Raw genomic sequence first — 20,072 nt, 5'->3', positions numbered from 1 at the left:
ACGGCAGGAGGCCAGGGGTGAATGGCAGCCCCTGGCTGAAGATCTGGCGGCAGAACAAGGGAAGCTGGGTCCCCACTGCGTCCAACCTGCATTCCCACACTGCACCTGGGTCAGGTGTGATAGCTCCGCAGAGGGCAGGTGGGGGTGGGGGGCAAAACAAAGCTTCCCGAAGCACGGAGAAGGGCCCAGCTGACAGGTCAGGTGATGTTCTCCTGAAACATACCTTCCATGGAGCTTTGTGCCAAGAAAGCGGCCAGGACAGAAGTGAAGGAGCAGCATAGGTCCCGGGCACAGCACACTCGCCTCTCTGTCCAAAGGCTCCTCGCCTTTGCAGGACAGGACCTGGCCTGCCCTGCAGCACGCAGGGTCACGGGGTCCCAACCTCAGCACTGGCCAGGAGAAGCACAATGAAAAGTCTCATTGTGGTGTGAGCCAAATGCTTCTAAATTGCTGCTCTGACCAACTCTCTGATCCTGAGCAAATAACTGTACGGGCCGTGCCTGGTTCCTCATCGATAATGTGACATCTCTGGACCACATGGCATCTCTACTCCTTTCAGCTCCAAAGCTGATTCTGTGTATTACATGCAAATGTACCAACCCTGATCTATTCCCAGAACCATGGTTAAAATAAGTTAAGGAGACTTCTGTGCTTCCAGCCAAGATGGACAACAAGGATTACATACACCCTCTCTTCTGAAATAACCAAAAAATGGAGGCAGTTTTTTTGTACTGGACAACAGGCAGCACAGGATAGCAGCTCCAAGGGAGGGGAAACAGATGTGGGGAGCCCACCCAGGACTTCCCCAGGTGGGCTCTAGTTTCCAGTCATGTGCAAGGAAGGGATCGCAGACCATGCCTGGGGGTCCCTCTAAGGAGAATGAATTCAGAGCTCAGGAAGGTAGGGCAGAGAGGAGGGGACAGCACAGAGGAGGGTCCTGGAGATGTGCAGAGGGGGTCTGAGAGCAAGCACGGCTGGGAAAGACCCACCAGAAAGAAGCAGGCAATGACTGTTGGGGTACACGTGTCTAAATTGTGGTTTCCTCAGGGTATGCACCCAGTAGCGGGATTGCTGGGTCATATGGTAATTTTATTCCCTATTTATAAAGAACTTCCAAACTGTTTTCCATAGTGGCTGTATCAATTTACATTCCCACCAACAGTGCAACAGGGTTCCCTCTTCTCCACACCCTCTCTAGCATTTGTTTGTAGACTTTTTTGATGATGGTCACTTCATTCATCATGAGGTGATACTTCATTGTAATTTTGATTTGCATGTCTCTAATAACAACCTAGAGGAGTGTGATGCAAGGGGGGAGGGAGGGGATATACATATAATTATGGCTAATTTGCGTTGCTGTACGGCAGAAACCAACACAATATTGTAAAGCAATTGTTGTTTCTCACTCAGTCCCGTCTGACTCTTTGTGACCCTATGGAATGCAGCAGGCCAGGCTCTTCTGTCCTCCACTGTCTCTAGGAGTTTGCTCAAACTCATAAACATTGAATCGATAATGCCATCCCACCATCTCGTCCTCTGTCGCCCCCCTCTCCTCCTGCCTTTAATCTTTCCCAGTATCAGCGTTTTTTCCAGTGAGTCGGCTCTTCGCATCAGGTGGCCAAAGTATTGGAACCGAGACTGGAGGAGAAGCTGAGCAGCATGCGCATGTCACACACCAGGAGGGATAAAGAGGAGGAGCCCAGAAACTCCATCCTCACTCTGCACCCCTGGTTCAGTCTGAGAACTTGCTCCTTAAGAAGCAGGCTTTACAAACACATCAACACCCAGTTCACTGGAACCCAAAACATACCACACCCACTCTGAGGATCAGCCCTGGAAACCGCCCTTCACAGCTCACAGGTACAGGAAAGCTTGCTGAACCAAAGAAAAGAAGTCTGTGATGACTGACTGATGTCTTTAAGCTCACAGGGATGAAAGAATCCTCTCCTGGGTGACACAATGACCAGGGCAGCAGTCACAGTGCTTCAGAGATGAGGGTGCCTGACCACCTGGTCACCTGAGGATCAGAGAAATACAGTCCATCTTCAAAGAGACTCAACCATTCCACAAATATGCCTCGAGCTTCTATTATAAGGCCAGCATGTTAGCACCTAAAGCAAGGATCCTGTCCTCTGAGTGTTTATATTTTATCTGGAGAAAATAAATAGTAAGCAATAAACATTCAGTGCAATTTACTTCTTTATAAATGAAGAGGGTGGTACCACGGAATAATAAAAGAAAAACCTAGAGCAGGTTAAGTAGGGGAGTGTGTGTGTGTAAGTCAGTTGCTTAGTTGTGTCCGACTCTTCACAACCCCATGGATTGTAGCCAACCAGGCTCCTCTGTCCATGGGATTTGCCAGGCAAGAGTACTGGAGTGGTTAGCGGTTTTCTTCTCCAGGGAATCTTCCCGACCCAGGGATCAAGCCCAGGTCTCCTGCATTGCACACAGACTCTTTGCCGTCTGAGCCACCAGAGAAGCCCCTAAGTAGGGGAGGAAGCTGCAATTTAAATAAAACTGGAGGGAAAACCCCACTTTTCAGAAACGGGGCCTGAACAAAGACTAGAGGGCAGAAGGCACAGGTTTCAAGGGCGATATGGACCCAGGACCTCTGCCCAGGTCCAGGTGGCAGCCTGGGCAAAGTGCATTCAGTCTCTTCATCCTGATGGTGACCAACCTTAACAATGGCAAGGAATGCTGGTTTCCCTGTGAGATAAACTTCAGATGCAGCTTCTTACATTTCTATGGTATTTTACAATTTCTACCAATAATAATGTTGTCTTTTTGCTATGAGCTTATGCTCCTTTTACAGTTTTTTTTTTTCTTTTAATTTATTTTTTAAGCCCAGTCTCTTTCTCCTAAGCAGGCTCCCAGGGGCCTGGAAGCAACTGGTGGAGACAGTCTGCTCCCTTCTGACCCCAGTGGCAGGGGCACGAAAACCTTCATAGAACTTCCCTCTGTGTCAGCAAGCCCAGGAGAACTCCCCAAAAGCTGAAAGCCAGAAAAAGAAATGCGAGATTCCCTATCGCCTTTCCAGAAAAACTAAAGCAAAGTGACAAAAAATTCAGTAAGATCTTTCCTTAAACATCAATCACAGGAAAATTGCATAGATGTTGATAATGCTAATCTTAGTTAGAGTAACCTCAAACACTTTTCATTTCTCCCTGCTTAATAATAAGATACTAATAATTTTTAAGAGACCAGTTGCCACGTTCTTAGAGTCTCCTTCAAAACATGCAAAGTATTTAGCATATGCTAGGGAAAGTGACAAAGTGAGTGTTTAGTGTATATAAAGATAGTTGCTGGGTTAATAACTGGTGGCGGTGGGAGCAGGGGCGGCAAGGCCCAGGGAGCAGAGGACACTTTCCCAAAGAGGAAGAAATAACCAGGAACAAGACAAGGACCCGTGGAGGCCACTATGAGGCTCATTACAAGCTAAATATCACACAGGATATAAGAATATAATTTAAACTAGCTACCACTTTGGCTTTCTGGGTGGCACAGTGGTCAAAAACCTGCTTGCCAGTGCAGGAGGCACAAGAGATGTGGGTTCAATCCTTGGGTTGGGGAGATCCCCTGGAGGAGGAAATGGCAATCTGCTCCAATATTCTTGCCTGGGAAATCCCATGGACGAGAGGCTGGCTGGGCTCCACTTTAAAGACCAAACACTTAAACAGGAAATTGTGTTAAAATTACTCCATATGCTTTAATAAAAGTAATTTTAAGGTTCCTCCTGCTCCTCAAAGGCACCATTTTTAAAAAACAGTTGTTAACTGTCAAGATTTCTGTCCATCAAAGCACTGTCTGCGTGCTCACAACCTACCCATGTCCTCTGGCTGCTGGTCTGATGCACCTATAAAAGTAACCAACTTATTCCTCCCTTCACAGCCAAGCAAACAGCAAGTTCTTCAGCGCCCAGAACCCAGCCGGTGAAAGTGCCACGTCACCCCATCACCTCTAAGACTGGACAGAGAGACCATCCCACTTCATCTAGTCTAGCCAATAGTTAACAGGACCACAGCGTGCACAACGGGCCATCATCAGATATTATAATGCAGTGTCAGGACCCCGCCCACAATCCTGTCTTCAAAATTGTCAGAGTCACAGAAATTGCCTGCAGCCTCGGTGCCCCACAAGCCACCTTTCACCAAACAGGCCCACAGGAGGCAAGCACAGCCTCTGATCTGCAGCCCCCAAGAGGACGCCCTTGGGTGGACACAAGGACTGCAGCGGTCTCCCTGCAGCGGCTGGAACCTGCTTTCAAACTGGAAACCAACTGTGTGGGCAAGCCTGGAGCCAGCCATCCCCGCCTCCAACACAGCCATCCTGCTCCAGTGAGACAGGCCTGAGAGTCCACATGGACCCGGGCACAGGTGAGACCAACGCAGGGCTGGACGTGGAGGTCATGCGGGCAGAATGCGATGGTGTGGACCAAGGCAGAGCAGCAGGTGGAGCTCGGGTCTGTGATGGACAAACTGTGACCCCTGTACCTCCCTTGGAAGTTCTAATCCCCTTTCCTGCAGAGATGGCGCATTAACCTGAGTCTAGAGCGATATGTGGAGGAAGAAGGCATGCTCGCCGGGGGCCAGGTCCATCCATGGGGACACATGAATTAGTAGGGCACCCTGATAGCCAGCGGATGGCAGGTGGTGGGAAGGTGACTGAGGCCAGGAGCAGACAAGCCAGGCGGGGGCGGTGGTGGCCACACCAAGCAGGACCGCCCAGGTCCCACAAGATGAGGCAGATGATGCTCATAATCCAGCTGATACCAGAAAGGGCAAGTGCCAGTGAGCAGGCTCTGTCCTGTGACAGCAGCAACCACATGTCAGGGGAGCAGGTGGGTGAGGGGCTGACATGAGAAACCAGGCCACCCCAACACTGACCAGCCCACGAGGAGCCTAGGGCCCAAGCATATCATTCCCCAAGCAATCCTGCCCTCTCCCTGCCACCTTATCATTCTGCCGGCCCCAAGTCCCCAGCCTTGCAGCCTTTCTGTTGGACTATGAAATCTCATTTGACAGAGTATTAATTAAGTTCAGCCCCTCAGTCAATCGATCAGCCTATAGGCAGGCATCACACACCTGTCCAGTGAAGCACAGGTGCCCAGGAGAAGCAAAGCAACAGGGCAGGGAAATCCTGACCCACAGACCCCACCACAATCTACCAGGTGCCAGCTACATGAGCTGGGAGCTACCAGCATCTTTAAACCTTGGTCCCCCAAACAAAACAGAAACCTAACCCATGCACCATGCTTGCCATGGTACCAGACAGAGAACAGAAAGAACACAGAGAAGGTATTCAATAAATACAGCTATGTGACTCCTTCCGAAGAAATATAAGACCTGAAGCCAACACTCTTCCAGAAAATAAGGTTTAGGTAAAACAAACAAAACATTCAGAACAGAGCAAGTCTGTCCTTCCCTAATAAAAAATTTTTCTTAATTTTTATTTATTATGTACTTATTTGTAGTATTTCACTGATTCTAAGACACTCCTCCAATTTTATGATTTTGAAATTCAAACATTTTCCAACCAACCACATTTAAGGATGATATGTGATAATCGTTACTTTGAATGAAAAGTTGTCATTAAAGTTGATCCTTTAGGGGCTTCCCTGGTGGTCCAGTGGCTCAGACTCCAAGCTTCCAATGCAGGGGCCGAGATTCAATCCTCGGTCAGGGAACTAGATCCCACAAGACACAATGAAGACCCAGCACAGCCAAATAAATCAATAATTTTTTTAAATTGGGCCTTTATCTCATGGCACTTTAGGATCACGGAAATTCAGTGAGTGCAGAATCCCAGGACACACACAATCGCATCATTGCAAGGCTCTGCAGAGAGTGGGACACGTGTGGTCCCCACAACGTGAACACTCATAGCCCTCATTGACAGAAATGTTGAGAAAAACACACCTATTGCCTGGTGGGGGTAATGGCCTTCCCTGCCTGCAATCCTCATCTGAAAAGGGGAGAACATGAAGGACTTACCTCACAGAGTTGTGGCAAGACTTCTACTTAGAAAAACCCAAGTAAAGTCCTTGGTTTGACAACCAGTGAGTGCGATGGTTTTCTCATCTGTAAAATGGGTATCCTGAAGGTATGAACTCTTGCCTGGAAAATCCCATGGATGGAGGAGCCTGGCAGGCTGCAGTCCATGGGGTCACTGAGTCGGACATGACTGAGCGACTCCACTTTCACTTTTCACTTTCATGCCCTGGAGAAGGAAATGGCAACCCACTCCAGTACTCTTGCCTGGAGAATCCCAGGGACGGAGGAGCCTGGTGGGCTGCCGTCTATGGGGTCGCACAGAGTTGGACACGACTGACGCGACTTAGCAGCAGCAGCAGAAGGTATGAAGGTTGTGTCTCCAGCGATTGGTGGAAGGTAAAATAAGAGAACCCAAGACAAGTCAACAGAAATGCTGAATCCTTTCCCCATTACCCGGCCTCCACGGAGTGGTGAGGGTCAGGTTACCTGAAGAGATGATGCAGAGTCCCCACCAGTCCAGTCACTCAGAGTGTATCATCATTACATTCACCAATCGCCAGCTTCACCTCACAAAAAACATCTCTATTAAACATGGTTTAAACGTGGTTGTTACTAAATCCAGAAATAATCTCGAAAGAGTTACAAAAACCACTTTAGATGAAGGTCCTATCTACTGGAAGAATCTCATAAAATAAAAATAAGTGAGGACTCAAGTCATCCTTGCATCCGTCTCTCCCAGAAAGTGGAAGGAACCATCCACAAATTTCTTAAAGAAAATATGGTCCAGTGAAATGACCTCTTTGCCAATACACGTGTGTAAGATAGAAAACAAAGAAGCCAGAGGATGACTCTGGCTAAAAAAATAGTGACACTGAGCAATTCTGGGAACAGAGTTAATTTCAGAGAACAGCCCCAAATTCAGAGCGTAAGAGATGAGACCGTCCAGCTTCTCCAGAGAGGCAGGAACCGGATGTGAACACAACTGAGACTCAAAGCTGTATGACTGGCAAGCAAGGGCTCATGGCCACACTGCGTGTTGTGCCTGCTGCCCCCACAGTGAAGGAGGCCACAGGCGGGTATAAGGGGGCTCACTCTGGTCTCTGTCTGCCCAGAACTCATATCACTAATCAACTTCCTAAAACAGGAGTTGCTTGGGAGGTCCAGGCTCTGCTCAGCTCTGCTGGTGAGGCCCCAAAGCAGCCAGAGACAAGATGTAAGTAAATGAATGTAGCCGTTTTCCAATAAAACTTTATTTACAAAGCAGGCAGGAGCTAGAAATGACCCATAGGCTGTGGTTTGCCAACCTCTGCCCTGCAAAGGGAGGCTCCTTGTCAGAAGGCTCAGGAATGTACAACTGAAATGGGACCAAGGAAGCAATCTGCAGAGACATGGGGCTGGGGCAGAATTTATGAAGTTACCCTACAAACAGAGATATGCGGGAAGAGAAGCCATCACAGAACGCTGTGTTTCTACTCTCTACTGACAAACAGGGGCTTCCCTGGTGGCTCAGGGGTAAAGAATCCACCTGCTAATACAGGAGATGCAGCTCTGATCCCTGGGTCAGAAAGATCCCCTGGAGGAGGAAATGGCAACCCTCTCTAGTATTCTTGCCTAGAAAATCCCATGGACAGAGGGCCCTTGTGGGCTAGGACCCACAGGATCACAAAGAGTCAGACATGATCTAACGATCAAACAACAACAACTAGCAAACAGTGTCTTTGGAGAGCAACATCACAAGGGCAGCTTCTACAACATTTTACTTCTAATACAGGTGGATGTGTTTTCAAATCAAAAATCAGGAAAAAAGTTATAAAAGTAGAAATAAATATTTGCATTAAATATCTGGAGACGTGCCAATAATCTTAACAACTTATCTCAAATTTACATTTAAGAATCTTGTTTCTACATAACAGTTCAACATTCTATTCATTCTATTTTCTAGCAGTTTTGTGTGTGTGTGTGTGTGTTTTGAAGCAAGCAAATGTTGTTTTATGTATAATAAATAAATAAAATACATCTCATAATAGGTGCATAATCCCTTTATCAGAACCCTGGAGGATACAGCTGTAAACTAAGAATGGTCTGGACTTGAGAAAGATGACACAGGGTCCAGGGCGGCCTTGTCACCAAGCCCCTTCATGTGCCTAAGCGACTCGGTCCTGACTGATCAGGCTGGATTCTCTGAGACACGAGAAACAAAGAAACTTCTTGGTTCAGAGGTTTGGGGATTTTGGAACTGCAGACAGTGGGCTGTGGGCCTCTATTTAAAAACCCTCAAAGACCTCTCAGGCTTCCCTGGTGGTTCAGTCGGTAAAGAATCCACCTGCGATGCAGGAGATGTGGGTTTGATCCCTGAGTTGGGAAGATCCCCTGGAGAAGGAAATGACAACCCGCTCCAGTATTCTTGCCTGGAGAATCCCATGGACAGAGAAGCCTGGAGGGTTACAGTCCATGGGGTCGCAAAGAGTTGGACATGACTTAGCAACTAAATCACCAACACCAAAGACCTCTCGTTCCTAAGTGACAGAAATCCAGACCTGTCGCTGGCTCTCCAGGCCAGGCGTGCTGCTCTCTGGCCCCGAAGAGGTTCTGCCACTGCCAGGCCGGAGCACCACCCCCAGCTCCAGGCACATCCTGGCAGGGGGCCTCCCTGACCTCCCGGCATCTTTCCCCCACTGTCCTATTTTACTTAAGAATCACCATCATTACTCATAAGTATCTCATATACCAATTTCCCCAGGACTGTCTCCCTCACCAGGGGTCAGGAGCCCCAGGAATGAATCTGCTGGAGGAGAGCTGCCACCCAGCACTGACATGGCACCTGGCTGGTGCTCAGTCAACACCAAGGAATTACGGGCAACAACCCTGGGTGGGCAACTAAGACGGGGCCGGCCCCTTACTGGGTATTTTCCACACCCTTCCTCGAGTACCACAGCACCCTGACATTACTCATCCTTTTTCACCAGCAGGGCCCCTGAAGCATCCCATCATTCCCCCGAGGCCACAGAACTATAATACCACAGTTCAAAGGAAGAACTAAAGTCTTGCGGAGTGAAGCAGTTCACCTCCCCTCCACCAGGCCCCCCACCGTCCCCCACCAACCTGCCGCCAATGTCTCTGAAGCAGGAAGGAGGGTGATTAAATACACACAGTCCTTCTGGGGCTTCTGTGTCCAGAGAGTACGGAGCAGCGGCTCACTGAGTGAACCCACACCTAAGCCAAAAGCCACAGTGGCGGCGGGGCAGCCAGAAGGAGAGCATTATTTGTTTGCTGAAGATCGTACAAAGAAATTCCTCTCTATAAAAACTTGGAGATTTATCTCTTTGCTGTAGCGACATATTACTCAAGACTGGACGCACTGTAAATCATCCCATGTTCTGAGAAATTCTGGAACTGTCAGCTGATTTTCCAGGAACACAGGGTAAGAGCTGCCAAGTCGGCCTGCTGGACTCACAGAGCGAGACAGCGCCTGCGGAAGCCACTCAACAGCATGACCGAGCACTTCTCCCCGGGGCGACAGGGTCTGCTGGCAGGCCCACAGTGCGGCCGCCGCCTTCTGGCTCCTGCAAAGGCCTCAGGCAACTGGGACGCCGACTACAAACACCTCACAAGTCTGAGAAGCCACGTACCGGCTGAAGCTGGCAATCCTGCCATCTCTGCCTGGACCAAAGGAAGTCTGAGATGCCAGGGCGATGAGCTAAGAGGGCCTCAGGCGGCTCCTTCCCTGTGTCTTGTTTAGCCCTTATGGTCTGCTCGGTGACCAGTGGAGAGAACACTCAGCTAACTTACAGGCCAATTTCCCAGGGGAAGGCTGCCCCTGAAGATCCCTGATCCCGTTTACCTGGGAGCACTGGTGCCAAGTGTAAGGCAGTAGGCTGGGTAACAACCGGCCAAAGCCAAGTGGCCAAGAGAGAGTTGAAACCATGACCCATGGAGGCAGCTCTGAGTGTCAATCAACAGGGTGAGGCAACCCGGCCTTTTTAAGACCAAGAAAACAGTCCCACAGGAGGCAGAGGACAGGGCCTGGAAAAGCTCACCCACTGAACATGCCCGGGGTCACCAGCAAGCTTCACAGCTAGAGGTTTGAGCCCTCTTTTCTCACTTGAAACTGATGGTGGCTTTGTCTCAAATTCAGTGATTACAGTGAATCCTATTCCTAGTCTATTCCTAGTCTCCAGTCTCTCTTCCAAGATCTGTTTCTCTATCACACACACACACACACACACACACACAAATATCAAAAAGACACCTCTCTGCAGCCATGATGCTATATGCAAATAATCATCACCACAGCTAAACAGAGATGTCACAGATGAAGGGAGAGAGAGACCAGCTCAGAGAAGTGCAAACATCAGATCAAGGGACTTCAAAACTTAAGACCCTGCTGGGAAATGGAGGCCAAGAGATGATTCAAGCGCTTTATGTGCTGAAAGACTCATAAGGAGAAATGCAAATTCTCTTATCCATTCCAAAGATCTAAGGATCCAACATGCCCATCTACACCATAAAGCAAAAGTTCCAGCGGAAACCTGCCTCAGGAGAGACATACAGGAAACTGACAGATGAAACTCGTCAGCAGACCATGCAGAGAGGCTGGAGGGACACCCGGTCCCCCATGAAGGCTACCTGACGCTCTCAGGATGAGAAGGGCCCCATCTGTGACAGGCAGGTCTCTGCCAGGCCAAGAAGCTCCTCCATCCCACTTCCCACCCCGTAAGCTCCTGTCTCTCCTTCAGCAGCCCAAACCCTGCCACCGTTCCCACTTGCCATCTGGAGTTTTAGGGCCCAGCAGGGAACAACACAGGGCCTGCTTCATTGCGGGCAAGTGTGCACCTCAATGAAAACTCTGTAGAAAAGGATGCTGTGGCCATAGAGATGAACTCTCCCAGAGCAAGGGAGGAAGGCCGTGCAGACGTGCAGGATGTGTCCACGGTCCCACTCAGCACTTCCTCACTCATCTGCTAGTGATGGGCGGGCAGGTTATGAGCTACGCCTGCACCCTAGCCCTCGGCCAGTGCCCCTGTCAGAGTCCGCCGGCCGCGCTCACCCTACCTGGTAGTACGGATGATGCAGGAAGGAATCTGGGCCGCCTGCTAAAGCCATCGGTTCCTTCCTGCGGTCTTCAAACCACACGGACTGCACGGGACCTGGAACAGAGACAGACTGTGAGAAACCCAGACAGAGGGAAGGCCCACTGCTCTCCAGGGCTCAGGGGCAAGGCAGCTGACCCTGGGCACCACTTGCATTTTGGGGGAGTCAGGGGACTGGCACCAACTCCAGAAGCTTGACCTGTGGTCACAGGTGCTCAGAGGGGTGAGCCACACAGAGAACTGAATGGCAGCCCTGTCAGAAGTCCCCATGAGTCACCTGACTCTTCTTCCCCTGACAGTTAGAAAACAGCCTGAAGACTTTCTCATACTGTGGCTTAGCCTGCGGGGAGGTGCGGCAGGTGTAGCTGGGGCCCTCTGAGCATCACCCATGTAAGTGCTGCCCTGACCAGCCCCAGCCTAGAACCCTAACCCTAATCCTAAGAGGTACCCTCTCAGCAGACACCAAACCACCACACACAGATCCAACACGCGCCCTGCAGGGACCACCTTGGAGAAGAACTCTCACAGCCGCGACCTCTGGAACGAATGTGAGACTTGCCACCTCCTAGGAGTGCCAGGGTGACTTCAGCTCCGTAAAAGTGCACACTCAGCTCCAACAAGGAGCCCCAGACAGGCAGGGAAGTAAGATCGCATCTTTCTCTTTAATCTCCTGTGGCACAAACCATACATTTGATCCATACAGGATGGTCCATGAGAGTTCCAGAACTGACTACGACAAAACCCACCCCCCAACAATGCAGAGGACTGGGGCGGGGGCAGGAGGGAGGCGGGCAGAGCAGCTTGGTCTGCACAGGGACCCATCACCTGACACTCACAGACCAGAGACCATCTACAACACAACCTTCTGCAGCACATATCTTATCTTCCACATCTCAGCAGAAATCAGAGTTTCATTTCCATGAAGACAGAAGACTGTTACAAGTCATACTCTGGACTGCAACAGGGGAATCCCAGGAGGAGAGAGGAACCAGTGTTAGGGTCAGAAAGATCCCTCACACCTTTCTTCTCTCTCAGAAATCATCAGAAGTTAGACTATTTTCAGGAACAGTGGCAACAGCCATCAACATTCTCTGTTATAACCCACCTCAGAGGCACTCAGACCCTCCTCAGCTTCCCCTGTGGCCCAAGGACCCTGAACAATTCCTAACTCCTGACCACGTGAGTCTCTCTCTGGCCTCTGCATCCATAGTGTTGTTCTGAGCTCTGCCAGCCGCTATAAGTGTTATGGCCCTACAGGACTGAGCTCAAGGGTCACCTCCTCCAGGAAGCCCCCTTGGACTGTCCCTCACCAATCACCACCACCCACGATGGTTCAGTCAGTATCCACTCTGGGCTCCTTGGCCACATGCTGGGCTCATATCCCTCTTTCCATCTGCCACGCAGAACTGTAAATGCCCCTTCTTGGTCTCACTCCCCACAAATGAACCATGTGCTTACTAGTGACAGAGGCTTGCTCTGCGGCAAAACTCTCAGGAAGCGCCAGCAGAGAGACACTGTCTGGAATATGCAGGACTTGAGTCCCCGACAGGCTTTCTGCAGCCACATCCACAGAGACAGGACTCCCAAAGGGGTTCTTGGGTCATTAGCATCACCCCATCGGATGAGGGAAAACCAGACAGTCCCAACAGCCACCCACCTTGCCCTGGGCCACCTGGAGGGACCCCTTCTGCCCCCACAGGTTCCCCTATGGGCCAGGTGGGTGTCCAGTGTCCCTTGAAGTAGATGGCTCAACTCAGGCTGGGTTTCAGTCAATGGCAGCCAGAGCCTGATGATGAGCAAACCAGGAACCAGAGCTGAGAAACCATTTTCTGATCTAATCCTCTGGGGCCTGGAAGGACTTATTTCCCTCAAGCGGCTTTACTTTGAGAGCAATAAGAAAAATTTAGAAAGTGGTTCACTTATCTTAATGAAAAGTTAGAAAATCAGGAAAAAAGGGGGACTGCAGGCAAAGATCGACCCAAGACAGACAAACCGATGCTGGGAGCCTTCACATCAGCACTGACACTGCAGGAAACAAAACCCATGGAAAAGAAATGACAGAAGCACCGTAAACAGCCCACAGAGAGGGTGAGCTGAGCACAGGGCCACCGAGTGACAGGCAGGTTAGGACAGAACGCAGGACACAGAGGACAGACGGGGAAAGACCAGAAAACCGCCCCAGGACAGACTCGTCACAGTTCAGATTTCTCCTTCAACTCGCAGGTTCAATCTTCTAGAATTCAGAATTAAAAGACTCACAGAAGCTTCTCAGAGGAAAACTGAACGATTTAGGTAGGGCATAAAATTAGGGATATTAATTTATTGTTGTTTAGTCACTCAGTTGTGTCTGACTCTTTGCAACCCCATGCACTGTAGCCCGCCAGGGTCCCCTGTCCATGGAATTCTCCAGGTAAGACCACTGAGATGGGTAGCCAATCCCTTCCATTCAACTCAGGGATTGAACCCGCATCACCTGCATTACAGTTGGATTCTTTACCACTGAGCCACCAGGGAAGCCCTAGGGATATTAATGCCACCAGTCAAACAGCAAAGATATCAAGGTAAGACGCAGTTATGGGCCGAACCGTGTCCCCTGCCCCAAACTCATATGTTGAAGCCCTTAACATCCAGGATCCTCAGAATGTTGCTGTATTTGGAGGAAAGGTCTTTAAAAAGGTAACTAAGGTAAAATGAAGCGTTACTGTGGACCCGAACCCAACAAAGGAGATGAGGACACAGGTGCACATGAATAGAGGACCACGTGAGGAAGGGGAGAAGACGGCCATACACACGCCAGGGAGAGGCCTCGGGGGAAGCGGCCCTGCCCACAGCGTGACCTCAGGCTCCCCACCTCCAACTATGAGAAAACAAACTCCTGATGTTTAAGCCACCGAGGCTATGGTTCTTTGTTATGGTGGTTCTAGAAAACGATTACAGACCAAAAATTCTTAAAACACCACCAAACTGTCATCATAGCTAAGAGGAACAGAAGCGTCCTAAACCTGTAATATTTACCACCAGTCATTTATGTTTTCCACAAGGTCTCTAGGGTTCTTTAATCACCAGCACAGAAACGCAAGAATGACCCATGAGAGCCGCTGGGCTGGAGAGACCTGGTGATGATAACAAGATGGGGAGCGGTGGGGGGGAGAATTCATCCCCAGAGCAAGACAGGTGAGGCTGGTGGCCTCCCTCCAGCCTCCACAGGAAACCGCAGCCCCCAGGCCTCCAGGCTCCCCCAGCTCCGTGAGTCAACCTGCCCCCGTGGTAGTCAGTCTCATGCGCCCTTCTGTCCAGGCTCTACCACCCAGCCCTTTGATCAGACTCCAAAGTGGGTTTGTTCCAAAGGCATTCTGGAGACATGGAAACATCTGCAGTCACTTGGCCCAAATTCCCGAACACAGCGGGGTGGCCCTCATCCCATCTGCTGGAGGCCTTTAGGGCAAAGACTGTAAAGGAGCAAAGACTCCAGGTTTCCTGGAGAAGAAAGAATCTGGCCTCAAGACTGTAGTGAACTCCTGCCCCACGGATCTCAGACTTGCCAGTCAGACTATCAGTGGAGCCAATTCCTTCAATCTCCTTATATACACACATACATGGTCAGTGTCACTGGACAGCCATGACCTCTTCACCCCAAGCACTTGCAGCAAGACCCCAGGACAGTACCATGATGCCTTTTTGGGCCTCCCCGCCACAAACACACGGCCACGTGGGTCTGACGACCCCATCGGCCACCGTTCAGCCTGCCTGCATGGCCTGCCCACCTCCCGGCCCCTTCCCCAACATGCCTCCCGCATTCTACCCTGACTGCAGCCTCACTCTCCTGGGCTCAGTTTCTCTCCCCTCACCCCACTCCTGACGGCTTAGGGGAGGGGTCAGTGTCCTCCTGGCCCCTTGAGGACCCTTTCGGCACCCCTCAACCATCAAGCTGTCCCGTGGCCCCTGCCTTCTCGTGCTGGCACTGCCCACTCTCTCCCCAGCTCAGTCGGTATGTCTTGCTTGCCCTGCTGTGCAGGCCTTCAGGAACTCCTGGATGTTTTCAACAAACAGAAACATGACTCCCCCCTTAAGTTTCAAATTTAGTGGGTGTTAAGAATGCTGAAAATTTTAAATATGTCAGTTTTATTACCTAAATGTCACCTTTGAAAGACTTTGCCAGATGGAATTGCTTCTCAGCCAGAAAAATATACATTCCATAAGCTCTGTCGAGTAGGTTCTTAGGGAAAAGAAAACCATAGTTAGGCATAGCAAAAAGTCTGGATTAACTGGCCTCCAATTAGATGTAGCAAACCCAAACCTAACATCAAATTCAGTGATGAAAGATGGAAAGCTCTTCCCTCTAAGATCACATACGAGGTACATATGATCCTTTCATCACTTCTGTAGAGCGAACGATAGGAAATTCTAGCCAGAGCCATCAAGCGAAAAAGGAAAACAGGAAGAGAAGAACTAAAGTTATCTCTGTTCACAGAGGACATGCTCTTATCTGCAGGAAACCCTAACAGTTACAAACACTTACAAACACACACCCCCCTCTAGAGGTAATGAATAAATTCATCAAGGTTATAGGATACAAAAATCAACATGCAAAAATCACACGTGTTTCTAAACACCAACAATGAAAAAGAGATCAAGAAAACAACTCCATTCAAAATAGCAACAATAATAAGAATAAATTTAACCTAGGAGGCAAAAGACTTGTGCACCAATTATTAACAATTACCAAATGTTGCTATAAGAATATAAAGATGCTGTAAGGAAAACATTATGTATTCATGGGCTGAAACATTTAATATTGCTAAGGTGAAAACACTATCTAAAGTAATTTACAGATTCAATGTAATCCTTACCAAAATCTCACTGGTATTTTTGCAGAGATCAATATAATCTTTCTACAATTCCTAAGGATTCTCATAGGACCCCAAGTAACAAAAAACATCTTGAAAAAGAATAACATAGTTGGAGGATTCATATTTCCTAATTTCAGAATTTACTACAAAACTGTGGTAATTAAGACAGTGTAATACTGGTGTAAGGTCAGACACAGACTAATGGAACACAACAGACAGACCAGAAATAAACACTCACACACATGTTGGACTGATTTTCAATAAAGGTCCCAAGACTGTTTAATGGGGAACAGGACAGTCTTTTCGAAAACTGGTTCTGGGAAACTAGATATCCACATGCAAAAGAATAAAGTTGGACTCTTACCTTACCATACAAGCAAAAATTAATTAAAAATGGATCAAAGACTTAAAACTAAAAAACTCTTGGAAAGAAACATAAGGAAAATTTTTTATGATATTGGATTTGACAATGATTTCCAGGACATGACTCCAAAGGCGTATGCAGAAAAAGGAAAATTACAGAAACTGGACTTCATCAAAATTAAAAACTTTTGTGCGAAGGACATTCTCAAGAGAGTGAAAAGACCCACAGAAAGGGAAAAAAATAGTTACAAATGATATATTTGATAAGGGCTTAATATTCAAAATAACACAACCACAATAAAAAAAAGGGCCAAGGACTTGACACTTCTCCAAAGAAGATACACAAATGTTCAGTAAGCATGAAAAGATGCTCAACATCATTAGTCATTAGGGAAAGGCAAATTAAACCACAGTAAGCCACCATAAAAATAATAAATATGGTGAGGATGTGGGGAAATTGGAACTCTTCTGCATTGCTAGTAAAAATGTAAAATGGTACAGCCTCCATAATAAAGGGTATGTCTATTCCTCAAGAATTAAACATAGAATTATCATAAGTTCTAGCAATTCTATCTCTAGGTATACACCCAAAAGAATCAGAAGTACCTGTATATCTATGTTCAAAGCAGCACTATTTACAATAGCCAAAACATGGGACTAAACCAAATGTCCACTGACAGATGAATGGCTAGGCAAAATTACTATAAACAAACAATGAGCTATTTTTCAGCCTTGAAAAAGAATGATATTTTGATACATGCTACAACATGGTTGAAACTTATAGACAATATGGTAAGTGAAATAAGCCAATCACCAAGTACAAATACTGTATGATCTTACTTATATGAGTTAATACCTAGTTTAAAGACAAAAAATAGAAGCTATCAGGGTCTGGTAGGGGGGAGGGTTTTTATAAAGGGCACGGAATTTCCATTTGGGATAATGAAATGGTTCTGGAAGTAGAAAGTGATGTTTACATAACATTATGAATGCACTTAATTCCACTGAGTTACACACTTAAAAACAGTTGAAATGGCAAATTTTGTTTTTTATATTTTATCCCCATGTTGCAAAAAATTACTGAAAAGTTGGTTATTTAGTGAGCCTCCTTTAAAAAACATTAACAACTTTCACTAATTTTTTTTTTTTAATATAACCAATAGAGTTGGCAGAACTTCTTAGGATGCTAAAGCTCGGGGATGTATAAAGTAGTGATTCCAAATACTTCTTTTTTTAGTCAAGTTTTTACATTTCCATGTGTTTTGATCAACAACACACTTTCTCAGTTCTGCGATTCTGTGTAACCCAGCTGTCTGGGAAGTGAAATGGAATCCATCCAGCAAGTCCTGCATAAAAATTATCTTACCACCCATACCTGACAAAGACTAAAAGTTCTAATATTATCCTATTCTTATGGAGACTGTAAAACTTGTACCATCTCTGGACAGGCAACCTCAATCTTTTTTTTTTTAAGTATAGTTGATTTTCCATATTGTGTTGATTTCTGCTGTACAGAAAAGTGATCCCATTATACATACTGATATGTATTATTTTTCATATTTCTTTTACATTATGGTTATCACAGGGTACTGAATATAGTTCCCTGTGCTATACAGTAAGATGTTGTTTATCCATCCTATATATAATAGTTTGCATCTGCTAACCCCAAACTTCCAATCCATCCCTCTCCATTGGCAACCACTGTTCTCTATATCTGGGAGTTTGAGAAAACGTTTCTTCTAAATGTCCTACAACAGCACAGAAGTTCTGATAAACTGTGCTACATTAAAGAATTTAAATTTTAAATCATCGGTGGATTTAACAAAAACAGTGTGCTTATACAGATAAGCAGGAACCATTTCCAAAGCAGGTTGATATTGCAACTGTGTATCTATGATGATAAAAGGCATTCTCATTAACAGGTGTAGAATGACTAAGAAACTGTACCAAACTATTGTCTCACTCTTTCCATTCAAGGGGTTCACTGGCAAGTTTTGCTCAATGTCACAGTTCCACACAACCCTTTAATTCTTAAAGTTAAGTCCTCTTTTGCACAAATTCCAACGTAAATAATGTATGCCACATTTTGACTGAGTTTTGAACTTGTGATAAAAATTCAAATACTCTTCTTCATAAAACTTGCACTTTTTTCCTTATTGGACTGTAGTTCAGAAAAACAGTTCAGGCAAAATCAAAAGTTTGCTCATTCCAGAGTCAATATTTTTCTTAATACTGTAAATATTTACACTTCTGGATGGACCCAGCAGCTGAACTTGAACATGGCTTTGTTCTTTGCATTTCATGTTTATTTTTTTCCACTTTAGGGCAATGTGTACTAAGTTAAAATGATACAATTGTCATAAACTTGAAAAATTGTTGCACTCAATAACACGTTTTCTGACAAGTACATGGGGCATTCCCACCAGAAACTGTGGAGACTCCGGCAGATGCAGATGAGGTAATTATTCATGCCTTTCAGGTCACAACCAACTATACATGATGCTTATGGTAGATGTAAGGCGTTCTGTTCTCCCCTACCATGAGGATGACTTTGACACGAGAAGGTCGACTGTGGGAGATGCTGGATGGCTCCTGCAGCCCCCAGACACCCGAGCTCAGCCAGTGTGGCGCCTCCACGCAGTCCACCCTGATACTTCGTCTTCTGCTCTATTTTCCTCATTAAAGATGCTTTTCATCTTGACTTGATTTCCAGGCACAACAATGGGTTGCAACCCAGAATGTGAAAACAGGGTCAGGTTGGGGCCTGTGGCCAACGCCCACCTCCAGCATCCATGGGCTGTCCTCGGGCAGCTTGGAGGCAGCTGCCCTCCGACCGCTCCACCCCCCCACCCCAATGCCTCTCCTTCCAGGCATCAGCTCCAGAAATGTTCACCGTGTCTACCTCCATCTCCGACCCACTCCTAGAAAAATACCACAACACTTTCACTTAAGGCAACCAGCCACTCCCAGGACCCCTGAATCCCGACTGTGTAAATGGTCCCTTTCTATGTTTAGGTAACCACACATTCAAGATGTACATTTAATACTGTGGGGGAACTCTGCTACATGTCCACAGGAAATGTTTATACTCTCCAGAGCATCTGTTTCATACATTCTCTTCTCTTTCTCCAAACGCTATCCCTCTTGCAGGACCCTCAGAGAACAGTCAGCGTAGCACGCCTGCCTCTGCCGACCCCTCAGCACACGGTCCAAGCTTATTGCCCTGTTACCTTTGGCCACAGCGACAGCCAGCACTGGATATTCACCCAAAATTCCCTGTGTGGCATTATTAAACCTCTTCTCATTCAAGAATTCAGCCTTGAATTCTGCCACACCCAGACAGCACATAGTAAGGCTTCAAGAAAGATTTGTCAACTATTGGCTAAATGAAAAAAAGTGAAAGTGAAAGTCACTCAGTTGTGTCCGACTCTTTGTGATCCCATGGACTCTACAGTCCATGGAATTCTCCAGGCCAGAATACTGGCGTGGGTAGCTGTTCCCTTCTCCAGGGGATCTTCCCAACACAGGGATCGAACCCAGGTCTCCCACACTGCAGGTGGATTCTTTACCAGCTGACCCACCAGGGAAGCCCATTAGTTGGCTATTAGAAGGTTAAACAGCATCATGATATGATATATATGATAGCATAAAACTGAATAGTATAATTGTAGTCATCATTTCATAATAAACAAGTCAAATAATTATACGGTACAACAAACTTAGTTTTATATGTCAATTATATCTCAATAAAACTGGAAAAATTAATTTAAAAATCAAAA

General features: G+C 47.2%; 1 protein-coding gene across 28 annotated transcripts in view; it reads right to left on the bottom strand.

Moving 5' to 3' along the window:
* GRB10 (growth factor receptor bound protein 10) overlaps positions 1–20,072 on the bottom strand; it is a 218,313-nt gene that overhangs the window by 124,550 nt on the left and 73,691 nt on the right. For 16 of the 28 annotated variants that reach the window (XM_081534560.1, XM_081534571.1, XM_081534583.1 and 13 more), the window contains one exon: positions 11,043–11,137. The exons of 4 other annotated variants lie outside the window; for them this stretch is intronic. In XM_081534560.1, coding sequence (XP_081390686.1) covers positions 11,043–11,093 — 51 coding nt within the window. In that variant the 5' untranslated portion in view covers positions 11,094–11,137. Of the gene's footprint in view, positions 1–9,092; positions 9,565–11,042; positions 11,138–15,209; positions 15,297–20,072 lie in introns of those variants that run through there. 8 more of the 28 variants (XM_081534568.1, XM_081534573.1, XM_081534563.1 and 5 more) reach the window with 5 other exon arrangements.

The sequence above is a fragment of the Giraffa tippelskirchi genome, chromosome 10 (genome assembly GCF_054371585.1).
Source record: "Giraffa tippelskirchi isolate mGirTip1 chromosome 10, T2T-mGirTip1v1.2.pri, whole genome shotgun sequence".
In the NCBI taxonomy this organism is placed as follows: Eukaryota; Metazoa; Chordata; class Mammalia; order Artiodactyla; family Giraffidae; genus Giraffa; species Giraffa tippelskirchi.
The sequence above is the reverse complement of the archived record's forward strand: the minus strand, read 5'-3'. Positions and strand labels throughout refer to the sequence as shown.